At 36.1% G+C, this 18,230-nt stretch overlaps 1 protein-coding gene, 1 long non-coding RNA gene and 1 pseudogene across 2 annotated transcripts; 1 reads left to right on the top strand and 2 right to left on the bottom strand.

The window, feature by feature from the left end:
* The first annotated feature begins 1,124 nt into the window (after nt 1-1,124).
* On the top strand, nt 1,125-2,372 carry LOC130939216 (UPF0481 protein At3g47200-like). Its single transcript, XM_057867336.1, has one exon. It carries the CDS (start codon nt 1,125-1,127, stop codon nt 2,370-2,372), a length of 1,248 nt encoding a protein of 415 aa, XP_057723319.1.
* A 604-nt stretch (nt 2,373-2,976) lies between these two features.
* On the bottom strand, nt 2,977-8,490 carry LOC130939215 (uncharacterized; annotated as a pseudogene).
* Nucleotides 8,491-9,783: 1,293 nt separating this feature from the next.
* LOC130940227 (uncharacterized) lies at nt 9,784-12,478 on the bottom strand. The gene is made up of 3 exons (XR_009070254.1): nt 12,136-12,478; nt 11,880-11,938; nt 9,784-10,099 (listed from the first exon to the last, which is right to left on the bottom strand). It is a non-coding gene; the product is annotated as an uncharacterized LOC130940227 (long non-coding RNA).
* Nucleotides 12,479-18,230: the final 5,752 nt, after the last annotated feature.

The following is an 18,230-nucleotide window of genomic DNA, read 5'->3' as shown; positions in this document are numbered from 1 at the left end:
TAAGACTTAAATTATATTCCACTCAACTACATTTAACAGAGGATACATGCATTAATTTATTTATATTAATAAGAAAAAGGAAGCTTTTATAAATTAGGCAATATAGAACTTTTAAGAAGAATAAAGTTTACTGTAGTAAATAATAATTTATTTTAATATATATTTTATATTAACAGTTAATTTTAGTGTTTAAATTTAATATTCTCCTAGTATGGTTAGATTTTATATATGATGAAACGTGATATGCATGTTTCAATCATTAATTCTTTGCCACTAAAAATATTTTGTCCATTAGCTATTAATGAAATAATAAATGATTGTCTAGGTTAGGTATGGGTATAGTAGCAAGTTTAAAGTTAATGGTTCTCATTGTCTGAGACTCTGAGCTCACTTGTTGCAATAGCAATACACAACACAAACGCAAAACACAAAGGAATACGATAACAGCAGAACATAAAATATAAAAAATAAGACACAAAAAAATAAAACATAAAAATTAATATTTTATATTTTATTTAAAAATTTTGAAAAGATAAATAAAATACTAAAAAATATAATTATAAAAAATTAATAAAAATAATAAAAAAACAAAAATAAATTATGTCTTTTATTATTTTTTTATATTTTTTTTGTTAAAATAAACATAAAATATATTAATTTAATATTTTTTAAAATAATATTTTTATTGAGCAATGCTAGGGGGCCAGCAATTTTTGTGATTGTTAGCCATCAATTAGCCATCAATGATGATTTGATGGTGTGAGATTGGTGTGAGATTTCATCCAATGGCTCACCTTCCTCTGCTGGTTACATGCTGGCCAAAATTCAATAAAAGTGCTGGCCCCTAGACTTTTCCATTTTTATTTATGTTTTATCTGCTAAACACACTTTTATATTTTAATATTCTCATGCCTAGAAACAAACCCAACCCAAAAGATAACAAAGGAATTCAAAACTTTTAGTAACTTGTGAGTGAAATTTCTATTATGATATAGTAAGGATAATATACTTAAAAAATAATAAAATTCTAAAGGGTTGTGTTTTATCATCAATCATTATCAGTTCTTACCTTTCTTTCAATCTGGTGGTTATATTATCATGCATGCACGTGAATAGATAGATATATGGAGAATGATGTAGCTATAGAGCTTGAAGCAATGCTGGAGAAGGCACAACCTTTGTTTACAACCAAAAGCTGCTGCATCTATAAAGTGCCCCATCAAATCCGCCAATCAAGCGAAGATGCATACACCCCGGTGCTTGTTTCAATTGGCCCTCTGCATCACGGAAATTCTAGACTGGTAACCATGGAAGGGCACGAACAATTTTATTGTCAACATTTCATTCAAAGATCGGAGGCAAGTTTGACCGATTTGGTGAATTGCGTGCAACAGTTGGAACCACAAATTCGTGCATGTTACTCGGAGAAGATCGATCTCACAGTGGATGAATTGGTGAAAGTGATATTCATAGATTGTTGTTTCGTAATTGAGCTTTTCCTCGGAGGTCAGTGGGTGATAAATGATGTCATCCCTTCAAAATCTTGGATGATTACTCGGGTAATGCAAGATTTGATATTACTTGAGAATCAGGTTCGTTTTTTTGTCTTTGAGAAGATATACAATCTAGCTTTTGCTTCTCGTTTAAATGGCGGTGAATTCCGTTCATTCATGTGGGTTGCTGTTGGTAGGTTTTCAAATCACAACAAACAAGGAGTGTTACCACCGGCAGGTGGCAGTATAGCACACTTCACTGATCTGCTTAGATACTTGTACTTGCCACCATCTCATAGAATACCTTCAAAGAACCCTGTACCGTTAGTTATTGGTCACAGTGCATCTGAGTTAGTTGAAGCAGGAGTCAAGTTCACAGTAAATAAACCATGGCACGGCATTGGCATACTAGATTTGGAATTTGAACATGGTATTCTTAAAATCCCGCATATTGTAGTACATGATTCCACTGAAGTTTTGTTGAGGAACATTATGACTTTGGAGCTGTGCCACTATCCTAATGACCACTACATCGCTGACTACGTTAGCTTCCTTACTCGACTTGTCAACAGAGACAAGGATGCCGATGTCCTCATTAAAGCTGGAATAATTCGGAGTACGATAAGTGGTAATGATACTTCAGTGGCTAAGCTATTTAAGGATGTTGATAAAAATTTTACAATGTCAAATATCAATGCTAATTATCTCAAAATTTGTGATGATTTGAAAACTTATTACAAGCATCCTTGCCACACTAAAATGGCAACTCTCAGACGCGATTATTTTACCACTCCATGTAAGACAGCAGCTTCCATCGCTGGAATTGTATTACTCCTTCTTACTTTTGTTCAGACTATATGTTCTATTCTCCAAGTTTAATAAGTAGTACTAAGGCTACCACATAACCACATGCATTCACAAAAGGCTACTTAAATTTGAGGTGTGTTAATTATTATTGCCAACACTATGACAGATTTTAATTTGTACTCTTTCATTAATTTAAGATTGTAATATATGTTACTACTCTTTTGAGTTTGTAATTTATATATATTATTATTGTTGCATTCTATTTTAATTTGTCAATAATAATTAGATTTAGCTAGAAAGCAAAACAAAACACTACCAAGTGATTGGAGAAACAAATAAACATGCGCGTTACTCGGAGAAGATGAGATCAATCTCACAGCGGATGACTTACGAGAATTGAAGGTGATATATATTGATATTCTTAATTGAGCTCTTCCTAGGAGCTGAGTGGACAAAGTATGATGTTTTCTTCTCAAAATATTACAACTTACAAGTCTCACATATTTTAAATATAAGGTCTCTAAATAGTTTATAAATAAAAATTTTTATCTCATAAATTAACTTTTAAAGTTAAAATTGATTCACTCAATCTCAAAGTTAATATAACTTATAATTTTTTTTGGTGACTGAAATAAATTAAACAAAGAAAAACAAAACAAACAAAATAAGGAACTGCTTAAATAGGGGGACAGTCCCGTTTAAGACTATTCTTAAACTCCTTCCAAGGTGAAAGAAGCTCCACATGCGAAAGTTGTAACTTCATCGCCATCTTTGCTATAGTATCTGCCACCGTGTTTGCATCTCTCATAATCAAACGAAAGTCAACACGCCAATTCCAATGCATGATATCTCTTATTTTGAGCACCAATGGATCACTAAACCCAAAACCATCTTGTGTACCAAGATTAAATACTTCCACACAATCCGTCTCACAAATAACATCTCGTTGACCCACATCCCAAGCTAAGAGATATCCTCTCCAAGTAGCAAACAATTCTATCTCCTTGAAGAATACTATTACTCTCAATCATTCCCAAACAGCTCCCATTACAATCTCTGATAACACAAGCAAAACCAACACTATCACCCGAACCAAAATAACTAGCATCACAATTAATCTTAAAAGTACCAATGAATGGGGGATTCCAAAAACCATTTAGAGTAGAGGGAAGGGACATACGTTGTAATTCAAAAATATTCATAAGCTCCTTTTCTGAAGTTAATGCCAGACAAATCACTTTTTTCGGAGGCCAAGTTTCATGGGATTAAAGATGTCATTATTCCTTACTCGCCATATCCACCAAAATCCCGAAAAGAACTTGAACGGATGCTCTCTGCTATGATACAAGAACCAGTTCTTCAAATCCAAAGGAAGACAAGAAATATCCAACTTATGCCAGATAAGCTGAGCTTTTGGACAATCCCAAATACAATGTAAAACCGATTCCTGGCTAGAAAGACATCTTGGACACCTATCCGATGACGACATCCCTCTTCTAAAGCGAAAACTTGCAGTAGGAAGAGCCTCCTTAAGACACAACCAAGCCAAAAGCTTATGCTTTTCCGGAAAAAGCTGATGCCAAAGCCAAAGCCAGTTCTCCCGCTCCTCCCAACCAAATAGCTGCTTACACAACCACAAGTAACCATTGCGTGAGTCATAGACTTTGGCAGCAGACCCACTCCAATACCAACTCACTTCTGGACCTGCTTGTTCATCTGGATTGTAAGAGAGAATATTACCTTTCAGATTTTGAGGTAAAGGAGAATAAAGAGTATCCAAATGCCACCTACCAACCGACCAAATATCTTGTATCCGGAGATTCGAATAAAAAATGTGAACATAATCCATCTCATTAGATAACCGTCCTTCTCTCCTCCAGCTAGAAAACAAAAAAATCTAGTTCAAATCTCCAATACACCAAGTAAACCCATCCTTCAACACTTCCCAAGCCTTGCAAAGACACCTCCAAATGGGAGAGTCATTGTTCTTAGAATAACTAAAACAATCATATAGAGATGGTCGGTATTTGGCATCCAACAATTGGACCCATAGCTTGTTTGGCTGCTGGAAAAAAGTCCAAACTAGCTTCCCAAGAAGAGCAATATTTACACAATAAGGATCTCTAATCCCCAAACCTCCATATTTTTTTGGAGTAACCATTACCTTCCAACTAACAAGATTCAATCCTCTTCCATCAACTTGTCCTTTCCAAAGAAAATTCCTCATCATAGACTCCAATTTACTAATGATTCCTTTGGAAAAAATAGATACCTGCATCTGGTACGTGGGAATAGCAGCGGCAACATAATTAACCAAGCAAAGTCTACTAGCCCGATTGAGTAAACTCCCTTTCCAGCTTGCTAACCTACTCCGAATCTTATCCAGGACACCATTGAAAGCTGAACGAGTCACCCTAGAATGGCTAAGGGTAACTCCAAGATACTTGCACAAGTCCTGGACAAATCTAATAGAGGATACCCTAGTGAAAACCTCTTTTCTTGTTGCAGAGACATTCTTGGAGCAAAGCGCTTTAGACTTTTCCACATTAATCTTCATCCCAGATGCTTTGCAAAAAGTCTCTAAAATCAACATCACATTTTGCACTTGTCTCTTTGTAGCTTTACAGAATAGAAGCAAGTCATCCATAAATATTAAGTGGGATATTCTTGGTCCTCCTCTAGAAATAGCAACCGGCTCCCACAAGCCCAAATCAACCTAATGACTAATAAAGCATGCCAATAGCTCCATACACAACACAAAAAGATAAGGTGACATAGGGTCTCCTTGTCTAAGACCTCGGCTAGGAGTAAAGCCATTCAGACGACTCCCGTTCCAAAGAATAGATAAGGAAGAAGCAGTGACACAATTCATAATCAAATTAAGTGTAGGAATAGGAAAACCAAAGCTCTTAAGGGTATGAGATAAAAACCTCCAGTCAACTCTGTCATAAGCTTTCTCCAAATCAATCTTAAAGGCCAGCGTGCCTTTCTTTGATTTAGTCTTCTTCATAAAGTGGAGGACTTCTTGAGCAATAATGATGTTGTCAGGAGTTCCTCGTCCCGGAATAAATCCTCCTTGAAGCGGGCCAACAATCTCCACAAGATGAAGACAAAGCCTATTAACAAGGACCTTCATGATGATCTTGTAAACTACATTGCAGAGACTAATTGGCCTGAAATCTTTCATAGATACCGGTAATTCAACCTTTGGAATGAGAACCAGTAAAGTCTCCAACATTCTCGGATCAAGAGTAACACCGGAGAATGCCTGTTTAACCATCTTCCAAACATCAAAACCAATGATCTCCCAATATTCTTTGAAGAAGAAAGCTTGAAACCCATCAGGACCCGGAGCTTTAAAAGAGTTCATGTGAAAAGCAGCTGTTCTGACTTCCTCCATAGTAACTGGTGCCGTAAGATTATTGCAAGCTTTCTCATTCAGAGAAGGAAGATGCACATCACCAAGGTAACCCAAATCAACATCATCCAAATGACAGAATAAGCTTTTATAAAAAGACTCTGCTTCTTGACTCAGAACCTCTGGACCAGTTTTCCATACTCCATCCTTGAGAAAAAGGCCATGAATCTTATTATGCTTCCTTCGCGCAAGAATTTGAATATGAAAGAATCCTGTATTCCTATCCCCGAACCTTACCCACTGCTCTCTAGACTTTTGGAACCATAGGAGCTCTTCTTGTACTAGAGTATTATTATAATCATCAAGCAACTGTTTCTCTTTCTGACGCAAATAAATACTATCCACCACTTCCAAACGCTTTTGTAAGTAATTAATCTGCTGCTCTAATTCACATTTCTTAACAAAAATGTTACCAAATACCTTCGAGTTAAACTCTAGTGAATTCTTCTGTACTTTCGAAAGCTTGCCATGAATCTCTCTATTACTAGACCACCATGACTGGTTCATAATATCCCTATACCCAGGATGAGTAGCTCAAGCAGCAACAAATCAGAAAGGTCGATTCCCTTTAGGCTGACGACGACCTTTACAACGCACCAGAATAGGGCAATGATCAGACTGAAGCCTATTTTAAAACTTCTGCATAAGCTTCTGGAAAGATAGATAACCAACTACTATTTATACAGACTCGATCAAGCTTTTTTGCCACGTCAATATAATTTTTCACCTTCCTGTACCAAGAAAATCGCCTCCCAATAGTCTTCAGATCGAACAAACCACTATCCCCTAATGAAGTAGCAAACATGTCTGCTCTTTGATGAGAAAATTGACAGCCCTTAGATTCATGAGAAAATTTGACTTCATTAAAATCACCAAGAACAATCCAAGGTCCTTGAAAAACCATGGATTGTGCAACAAGATAATCCCAAAGGAGAACCCTTTTATTAAATTGAGGACTGCCATAAATACCACTACACCTCCAAATTAAATTATCAAAGTGAACCTCCACAATAACACCCTGATCAAAAGCATCAATGAACTTACAACAAACACCCTTCATAGAGGATAGAAACCAAATACCTCCCTTATGCCCCTCTGCTTCTACTATACCAACAGAGTGATACCCCAACCTTTCCCAAAATAATTTTAAATGCTGAAAAGGGGAGTGAGTTTCAACCACAATAAAGAAAACAAGTCTAAATTTCCTAACAAGTTCCTTACAATGCACCCGGGATAACTTATTAGAAGCACCCCTAATATTCCAAACAATCATATTTAAACTATCCATAAATAATAGGGACAGAATAAATAAGAACATAAACTCTAAACAGAATCACCAACCTCAATAGGTGGTTTGTTCTGCGGTACTGGCACACTCTGATCCTCAATAATTGCCACCTTCAGACCCCCCGACACTGCACCTGCCATGCTTCCATCTACTAAGGTTTCCTCTGTTGTGCGACCATTTTTATCAACTGGCGAGTTCTGCAAGGAGGACGGCCAAGGACGCTTCCGTAGAGAAATTCCACGACGTGCAGGAGTTCTGCGCGATGGAGATGGCGCAATTTCATGTTTTTCTCACTTTCCCATCCTAATGCCAATTGATTTGCCTCCATCACCATGCAAATTGGGCCTTGGAACCCTTATCGAACTAAACTTGTGCTGCTTTTCATCTTGGTCCTTCAAACCTGATGACTGGCCCATTGTGAATTTTCCCTTACGCAGCACTTGTTGCCAGCCTTCTCCATCATCCATGCATGCCTCATTAACATGACCATCAGGCACGTGAGGAGCCAATAATTCCGTAACCACATCTTTCCCTTTAACAACTCCTAATTTCTCACCCAAATTACGAGGATTCTCACCCAAATCACGAGCTTCTGATTCAGCCTCTTTTTGAATCTCATGATTGTTGTGTGGCACTAGTGTCGGGGCTTCATTATTTTTTCCATCACCAAAGAAATTTCCGTTTCCTTCCAAGGACTCCTTCTCCATGCACAATGATTTATCATGCCCAAACCGTGCACAAGTAGCACAAATCAACTGTAAACTCTCGTACTCCACTTCATAAGTCACACCCTCCACTATAATATGTTTGATTACAGGCAACTCAAGATTAATTTGAACACAAGCTCAGACATATTTTCCTCTTTATGCAAGCTTAGTGGCCAAATCTACTTTTACCGGAATCCCTATTGCAAAAGCAATTCGCAGCATTACTTGTTCTTGGTAGCACCAAATTAGAAGTCCCAAGACTCGATTCCATACCAGCGTTGATCCAAAAGATTTTTTGCATGGCCTAAAATCCACATCCCATGGCTTTACTGCAACATAGTGACTATCTATCAACCACGGGTCACCAAGAATGACTTTCTCACGATCCGCAGCAACATCAAATTTAACCAAAAAATATCCAAATCCCACATCCAACAAATCAAACCCTCCTTTGATGCGCCATACTATCCAAAGCTTATGCATGAGAGTCGTGTAGCCATAATGCTTATCCAGCACCTTGATCACGATGGCTTCCTTATAAGGTTCAGCTAGACAGCTCTTTGCCTCCTTGGTAAAACTGACACTTGGTGGACGAGAATCACCCTGCTTACCTGTCACCGTCGCGATACCATCCCTAGATAAAGACCCTACTAATGCAAAGGCCTTAGAATTTTCTGCACCAATGACTTTATCTCTAAAAGAGACCTTGAATGGCTTTTCTAACTCTTCTCGAGAAGAACCCTCCTTAACACCGGATACACACGCACCCACGCTCCCCCCTTAGCCGCTCTCCCCCGCTCTCTCCTTCTCTCATTCTCCTTGAGTACGGAGTACGTACTCTTTCTCTGCTAGGGTTTTTTTTCTAAGTGATTATATAAATAAACTTATAATTTAATAGATTATATTATATATGTGTATAGTAAAATCAACTATAAATATATTGCTAAACTTAAATTTTAAACATGTCTAATATGAATATACTTTTAGTGAATTGAATATGATGACTATGGTCTCTCTACAAATCAGGGAATGATTAATGGCAAAGTTTTGACCTCTTTAACAACCTCTATCCTAAAATGAGTTCCAACAATCTTCACTGCAAATTTATCCGATCCATGGACCACCAAAATACAAGGGAATAGCTTGAATAAACAATTGGAACCTAAACAAAAACTGAACAAAAGAACAAATTCTTTACTTCTATATGTGATAGTTTTCCCTTTTTCATGTCAGCCTCTCGGTTTTTTTTTTTTGTCATTTCTATATATTTACCAGTTTTATTCACTCTTTCCTTAGCTAATTAATCAATATCTTCATCAATCATTTGAAAGTATCATATTTTCATCATCCACATTGAACTGAACACTAATATCATTAACGTTCCCTTGTATATTTTCACATACCAATAATTATCAGGTAAACGACCCGACGGAAACACTTGTTTTTTTTCTTCTAAATCTAATATCTAATAATTAGTAGGAATTATAAAGCAGACTATCTACTCTGTCCTTTCTATGTACAGTGCATGCAAATACATATTATTTATTTTATCAATTCATATTCAAATTCTGTATAATATAAATACAAATTACACTAATTTATATATATATATATATATATATATATATATATATATATATATATATATATATATAGGTATGTATCTTGTGTTGGTAAAAAAATGTCAGTTATAAATAGAATGCTTGCCTCGTTCGAATATAGATTTAGCTAGCTAACTTGTAGATAGTCTGCTTTATATATAGATATATGGAGAATCATGTAACACCCCAACTTTCGACACATCATGACCAATGCCAAATGTTCAGGTGTTACTCATCGTGCGGCCTACTTAGCTCTAAACTCAGTTTTTTATAAATTAATATCAATAAAAGCCTTTATCGGTTTAATCGTGAACAGATTACTACTCGTGGAATAGCGTTTAGTTGCTCGCAAGGTTAGTTTCTTCAGAGTTGTCGTGTAAGAAAACACAAGGCAACAGAAAATAACATATATAAACATATATATAATATACACATGAGTTAAGTTCAAGGATACGTGTCATCCATCAAAGCCGAGTATCACACCAAGTTATACGTACAGATACAAAAGAAGAAATCAGTCACAACCCTCACACGGGTTTCCTAAGCTGGAACCGAACTACTAAGACGTCCTACCCCTTTAAAAGTACTACAAAAGTGAGGGGAAAGTGATACTAAGATCATCAAATAGGAGCGAAAGATCCACTGTGACTAACTCTGGAGTGATCTCCGAACATTGTGCAAGAAAGAGGTCCAAAACATGCTCCATATGAAGACTCCACCGCGCGCCGGATCCTCATAGCTCAGCGGTTAGAACGAACCTCACAGGGCTCCTTTGCCGGACCCGTCTGGGGAGGGGAAAAAGAAAGAAAAGAAGGGTGAGAACCTAGAGTTCTCAGTAAGGAAAAAAAAAGGAACCTAGGGTCTTTATCTCTAAGTTGTCGCGAAACAGAAAAAGAACAAACACAGAGACTCAAGGCACAAACATATTTATAACAAGTAAGTAGCATGAACAAGAAAGAAATGGCAGTAAATAATTCACAAGAAGTTCATATGCGCAAACAAGATGATGCATGCCTGTTCCTAGCGCAGGCCATGAGCTCATGCGTCGGTTGTCTACCCGCAACCCGACGTTACTCAGAGTGAACCCCGAGTATGGTCCCTTTACTGTGTCAATTAGACACCTTGGCATCACGGTTACCCGTGTCAATTAGGCCTCATTATAATAACATTTCAATGTGTATCACAGTAAGGAACAGTGCTATCAATTAGGCGAATATTCCCGCATTAGCAATCTCAGGCTATCCATTAGGCGGGCACTTTCGCATTAGCAGTTCGGCACAAGGCCCATTCGATATAATTCTCAACTTTTATTTCATTCCTTGTTCCTCATTTTTCTTTCTTCACTTTATCTCTCAATATCATTGTCTTTAACTTTAACCTTTCTTAGGGGCAACTTACACATTTTCATTAAACTAAGTCCTTGAACTTTTATAGAAATTCGGACATATTCTCCTCTAAAATAGCACTAAAACCACCCTTACGGGTTCCCTCAGCTTTAACAACGTTCAAACTTTTCTTAACTATTTACCAGGTAAACATTCTTAATTGGTCATTATACTCTCTTTAATCCCTTTAGTTATTGTAAAATCACGGATTTAGAAAATAAAACTTGGTTCTGGGGCATTCCGACCATAACTGAAAATTGTACAAATGTTTTAAAATTCTGCTATCATTGCAGAAAAACAGCAGTGAGCAGTAAATTTGTTAAATTCACTAAAAATCCAGTTCTCATCCATTGCCTTTCAAAATTTATGTAATTAAACAAGACTCTTTCAGCTTTCCAGAAAACCAAATTTTAGATTATTACCATGTCACATGAAAAAGTTATGAGCTAAGAAACACAGCCCTGTTTTCATAAACCAGTTCAGAGTTTCCAGCAAACGACTGATTTTCCAAGTGACTTATCTAAGTCTACAAAATAGATATGAACATGAAACTTGTACTCACTTAAAATATACTGATAGATCTTCAAAATTCTTTTGGAATCAACTCAAAATTCTGTTTAAATTAAAAGTTATAGCATCTGAAAGTTGGTACTGCAGAACCAGAAAACCAGAAAAATCTGCAACAACCACTAAACTTCAAAAAATCATATCTTCCAAACCGCTTGGCCAAATTCTCTGAAATTTTTACGGCATGTTCAAGACACACTAAAGTTTTACAGAAAAATAATCTCATATAAAAATTAGGTCTGGACTGCTCCCATAAAATCATTCGTTTTACTGCCAATTATGCATATTTCTGCAGAAATTCTGCACAAAGCATTTCCAACAACCTCACATACCAAATCCTATATTCAAACCTAGGATTCATCTAAAACCATAATTTTACCTTTCTTTTGACTAACTAAAGTTGCTAGCATAATCAACACAGCTATAAGAGTTTATATTCATTAACTTACCCCTTGTTCCAAAGGCCTACTCATAACTCAAACTCACTTTTCTGCATCTTTATCATAACAAAAATTCACTATACACTTTTCAACAAACAAACACATGATAAACCATCAATCATAAGTAGTATACACAGCTGCAAGTAACATATCTTGTATAGATTATCCCTTACCTCTCTTCGAAAATTTCACAAACCAAAGTCTGTCCTTTGCTATATTAAATCAGAAAACCCTAGCAAACATAATTAAAGAGATTTGTCAATTCATAGAGCTAATTGGCTGAGTTGCATATGGAGCAAGAGAAGAGTTTTTACTCTTGTGATGGGCTGAATTGATTGGTTTGGTTACCAATTAAAAGAATTGGAGCTCAATAAGGGTAGAATCTTTAATTTAGGAAAAATCAACAGAACACAAGTTACTGGTTCTTACCCAACAAGAGGAACACTAAGAAAACCAGGAAAGGAAAGAGGTAGGGTTCCTTCTTTGGCTTCGGATAGCAGCTCTCTTGATGACCCTTCTCCTTCTTCTTGGTGGTGACGCACGCAGATGATGATGATTTATGCTGGGTCTTCCTCTTCCTTCTTCTTGGCCGCCACTCTTGCTTCCTTTCTTCTCTTCCTGTGGTTTCCAGGAAAATTGAGAGACTAAGCTCATCTATATATATCTACAGAAGGTGGGAAGAGGTGAGCTGGTGTGACAAGGCTTCGTGGCCTCTTCCTCTTGCAACACCACATCACAGTATTGATTACATGAAGAGGTAACCATGGTCTTGGACAACATGTTCGGTTGTGAGAGAAGAAGGGAAGATGAGTTTAATCAGAGTTTCTCTAGGTCTGGGTTATTTAAGGAAAGCATAGTTTGGTTGAACCGGAAGAAGGGAAATCAAACCGGTTCAAAATTTTGAATTATCTAACTAATATGGTTCAAGGGAATACTTATTCCATAGAATAATTGAATCGAAAAAAGGTTCGTTGCTTGGAAGCACTAAAAGAAAAGTTTTGCGCTATGTGTTCTAATTCTAATTCATTATCTATGCTACTTATATATAAACCTATGCGTATCAAAGAACGCTGTAAAGAATAATAAAAAAAAATCACAAGCCTTATGGGGTAGGGTGGTTACAAATCATGTAGCTAAAGAATTGGAAGCAATGCTGAAGGAGGCACAACCTTCGTTTACAACCAAAAGCTGCTGTATTTACACTTCAGTGGCTAAGTTATTCAGAGATGTTGATAAGAATACTATACTGATAAATTAATGTCAATTCTCTCAAAATTTGTGATGATTTGAATGCTTTCTACAAACATCCCTGCCGCACTAAAATAGCAACTCTGAGACGCGATTATTTCACCACTCCATGGAAGACAGCAACTTTTATTGCTGGAATTCTATTGCTCTTTCTTACTGTTATTCAGACTGTATGTTCCATTCTCCAGCTTCTTTCTTAAATAACTAGTACTAAAGCTACTACTATAGCCACATACATTCACAATAGAGACTACTTAAATTGAAGATTTGTTAGTTAATATATTATTGCCAACACTCTATTATAGATTTTTAATTTGTATTCTTTCATTTATTTAATTAAGACACGGGAAAATATGAGGAACCAATAGAATATTTGTATAATGTGTACAATGGAGATTTAGGGAGTATTAGAGATATAACTATTAGTGTTATCTTTTTTCATCAGTTGAAGCTTTTGGAATGATTATTCTAGATAGTATGAGAGATGTTCATTTTATAACTCATATAGCCTATTGTACAAATAAGTCATTGTCTCTTAACGGGACTCTTAAAATACATATTGATCTGGTCTTTTATTTAAGCTTTGTAATGGATATTATTATTGCATTACATTTTGTCAATAATATATGATAATATTAAGAAGATTTAATTAGCTAGAAAACAAAACATTACCGATTGCTATTGCATTGTTTTTCACCTTGGATTCTAATAGGTAAATATTATATATTATATCCTAATTCACAATTAAATTAATCTCTAAATTGCTAGCTTGTTATTTCAATAATTATTCTCTTTTTTTAGTTTTGGACAATCTCCTCTCTTAAATAACTATTAATAATTGTCTGTTTTATAACAATTATGTTACATGTACACTAAAATCAGCAATTAATATAAAATATATATTAAAAATAAATTAAATAATATATATATATATAGTGACTGATTTTAATGTATAAAATATTATTTTTGATTTCATAAATAGCTAAATATTATCACTATTTAGATATAACTAACTAGAATAAAATAAGTCAGCTAGCTATAGTATATATATAAAGATGATGAAAAATGAAATTTTTTATATAAAATCTTGCTTCAAATATATATAATAAAAATATCAATCCTACTAGGTAACTAACAAGGGTGAGATGTGATGGTTTTAGTGGCTAAAAGAAGGGGGTTGAATCTTAGCCCCCTTTTTCTTGAATACACTTTCTGGTCTTTGAGGAGACTTTTCTGTTTTTGTCTCGTCCCTAACCACGAGACTTTTTATTTTTGTCTCGTCACTTGGCACGAGATATTTTTTATTTTAGCTCCTGTACAGCAGAAATAGAAATGGAGTAGTAGAGAGAGAATATTACACCCAGATATATCCTGGTTCAGCTGCTAAGTGCAATGCAGCCTACATCCAGTCTCCATCACAACAATGATAGAATTTCACTATAATCATCCATATTACAAACTGTAAAGTGCTAACCCAACTTACAAGGGGATTCCCACAGAATCATGAAACACAACATAGATGAACAAAGGAACTCTAAGACATCTTTGGCTTTTTCTTTTAATTTTGCACTCTCTGACTTTTTCTGCTCTATGACTTTTTCATACAAACCTCACTGTTTGCCTTTTTCCATGAGACTCAAGACATGACAAAATTAAACAGAAAATTACTAAATAGAATACATTGAGGGAGAAGAAAATCTGTAAGCTTAGGTAGCTATGAGACTTCTGTGCCTTGAACTCTCAAACTTTCTCCCTTGAATCAGACCGTGACTGTTCACCCCTTTTATAGAGAAGAGAAGCATTCACAGTTGAAACAAAACCAAGATTAACTTCTTTTCCTTCAAAAATAGATCCGGTTCGGCCACAGAGAGAGGTAACTCATGCAAAACCCAACATGCAAATACCTCTAGTTCTTCCTTGATCATCACTCTTCATCAATCCGAGCGCTCCATCCTTGGCTTGCTCTCCAAGATGGATTTCTGGCCCTTGATGCTTCATGATGATGATGGCTTCATCTGTTCCAATCTCTGCCTCTTCCATCACTTCGCCACTCTAGCTACTTCCTGTGGTGGTTGAGCAGAATCAGAGACAAGCCATGCTCCAATGATCTCTTCCTTGCTGGCCGAATCTCCTTCTTTCTTTTTGGGTATGGAGAGCTCGAGATTACCTCACCAAATCTTACCACTTTTGGTGATGATCTCAACCACAACATACTTTTGTTTTTTATGTTTTCTTGCCATCATCATTTTGATGGTCTTGATGCATGCAGCTTCTTCTTTCTTTTGGTAGCTGAACATAGCTTCCATTGTTTCCTGGGTAATAACCGAAGAAGAAAAGCAAATAGAGAGAGAAGAGAGAAAATTTGAAAAGCGTTGAATTAGGAAAGAGAATGAGATTAAATGAAATGATTCTTTCCTTGCTGAGTAGCGTGTAGCCATAAGTGCTACAATAAAATCAATTGTCTTGCTTTCTCTCTCATAGTTCCCATGCAATAAATGACAATGTAATGAATTTTGGAATCCATTACATGGTGAAATGCTTGGATCCGTTGGAAGCAATTTTGCTTTCCTTCTTCCATTTGTTTTGGATCATGCATGAGGAATTAAAATTGGGCTTAGTTGTTTCAATCATTTAATTCTGGCCCAATAGTAACATTTGCTTTCCTGATGAATTTTTGGATCATGTATAAAGCAAATAGGAAAGCATTTTCAACTTGGACTTGTAACTATAATTGATTAAATTGGCCCAAGTAACATAAAGAATCAATTCATCCATATTCATCATATATTATCAAAACCAAAGGCTGAATGTAATTGGGCTTGCACCAGAAATTTGTTTTTCGGCCCAATATTAAAACCTGCAACAAAATTATTAATCAATATATGTTAAGTGAGAATCAAATTAATAATTTTGTATTTAATTATTTTAATAATGTTTAGTCATCACAAATATTAATTTAGAGTTTTCCAAACTCATCAATCTCCCCCTTGATGACAAACATTATTAAAAATTGAAATGGAAAGAAATTAAAGGTTAGAGTATAGAATACTCCCTTTGAAAGTTTTGAATTTATCCCCCTTTCAAGTTGTCACAAGGCTCCCCCTTAATATATGTCATTTTTACCAAGGGAAGCTTTATACCTGTAACAATTTAATCAAGCTTCAAGTAACAATGTTATTTAGCATATTCATTCCATAATGCTAAACGCTTGATTTATGAGCATATTTGAATGATATACAAAACCTTTTTTTGCTATCACAAATTTAATTTTCTGCTCAAACACACCATAAACAATCAAAAACTATTTTTGGTAGAAAACTTGCTGTTCAAAAATATTTTTCACTAAATCAGAGCAATCTTGGTAGAAAACTTGCTGTAAAAGTATTTTTCAATCATGATTTATTCTTTCCAAGCACACCAATTTTCATCATTGAGAACTGCCAAAAATAAATCCAACCAAAAATCATTTTATCAAGGTAAGTTAAATGTATTATAAACACAATAAACACACATTTTACCAAGATAAACATCGAATAATGGCAGCAATCAAGATAAACCAAATGCATTCTCAATCAACATAAACAGAATGCATTGTTTGTTTATCAACAGAGGTGATCATGAATTTTCACAAGATGAAAATTTCATCCCCTGTTCTCAAATCCCCTGTTCCAGTTCCAGTTTCAATTTTTTTTGCTTATTCTCCCCCTTTTGTCATCAAAGGGGCACCTGCAACCAAGATTTTGTCATAAAAAACAGGATATGCAAGATATAACCAGACAAAACAGAGTATCTTAGAGTTATAGCAGTATCTTAACACAAAACAGAGAAACAGATTGAGCCTATTTAAGCCAATATCCTAAACTTAAACAGAAATTTAATCATCAGATAAATGTAGATGAGATTCTCCTTCATCTTCTTCATCTCCCAAATCTTTCTCCAAGTTTTCCAGCATTAGACCCACTCTGTCTTTGCATCTCATCCATGCTCTTTCAAATTCATATGCTAGTTTACGTGCAGCCTTATGAAATTGTATCATGACTTCTGACATATTTGAAAATTCTGTGAGAATTTCTTTAATAGACTTGGTGGTCTTGGAGGACTCAGATCTGCCCTCAAACTCACTTTCTGAAGCCATAGATTTCTTGCTTTTGGTTCCTTTCACTGCTCCGCCTCCTTTGACCATTGACACTTGGTTCTCTACTTTCTCATTCAAAAGGTCAACTTTAAAGAATTCAAATATACTGGTTAAGAACATACCATAGGGCAGATTTGCCTTTTTGGTGCTCTTGATCAAGTCCCACATATGGCGGATCATAATATAACCAAAAGAAATGGGAGTAGATGTAATAAGGGCAAATAAGATGAGGGAGTCAGAATATGTTACTCTATTGTGAGACCCGCTTTGAGGAGTTAAGATGTGGGTGATGATCCTGTGAAGCAATGAGTTGGTGGAGCCTAAAGCCTTGTGAGTAGGAATATTTCCATCCAAGCCTGAGAAACGCTCACATATGTGTTGAAGAACCACGGTATGAGTGACGCCGATTTGTGAGTCCCACCTTTCGGCCATGTATGCTCTCGGCCCTTCATCTTTGTATCCCAAGGCAGTTCCAATGGTGGCAGTGTCAAGAGTGATGTGAACTCTTTTCACATATGAATGGATGGTGCCATCAATAAGGCACATGTTGGCGTAGAACTCACGGACCAGTCCTGGATAAACTGGCTTCTGGATTTGAAGCAGAGGAGTCCATTGAAGTAGTTCGAAGAGAGGGGAGACATTTATTCCCTTGTTGGCGAGAGTCTCAAGATTGACAAGGTACGTCAAACAGAGATGACGCTTTTGTATGACTTCCTTGTGGAATTCATAAGAAGTGCAAGAGTTGAATCTGGCAGGATCGAAGTGGGAGTAATTCTTGGCAAATTTATTTTTGAACTCCAAGGATTCCAGATTTGCCAGTTCCATGGTGTTGTGTAGAGCGAAGCTCTTTGATTTCTGACCACTCTTCCCAGGTGTGGCTTTCTTCGGTGATGGTGGTGGTGATGCGATGGGTGAAGTGTGAGATGATTCTTCCTCAACACTTGGCTCCTTGTTTTTGCCTCGGCCTGAACTTTTCTGGGCAATTACTTTCTTTCTCATGGTGGAAGTACGTTTGGATGGTGGTGAAGGAGAAGATGAGGATGTAGAATGAATGTGGATATGAGTGTGGGTTTGTGGAGAGGGGGTCTTTTGAGAAAGGCGAATGCGTTCACTTTTCCTAGAGGCCGTTTTCTTCTTCATG

Source organism: Arachis stenosperma, chromosome 7 (assembly GCF_014773155.1).
Source record: "Arachis stenosperma cultivar V10309 chromosome 7, arast.V10309.gnm1.PFL2, whole genome shotgun sequence".
Taxonomy (NCBI): Eukaryota; Viridiplantae; Streptophyta; class Magnoliopsida; order Fabales; family Fabaceae; genus Arachis; species Arachis stenosperma.
The sequence above is the reverse complement of the archived record's forward strand: the minus strand, read 5'-3'. Positions and strand labels throughout refer to the sequence as shown.

Excerpts from the sequence above, each read along its gene's own strand:
- LOC130939216 (XM_057867336.1), top strand. The coding sequence starts at position 1,125 with ATGGAGAATGATGTAGCTATAGAGCTTGAAGCAATGCTGGAGAAGGCA.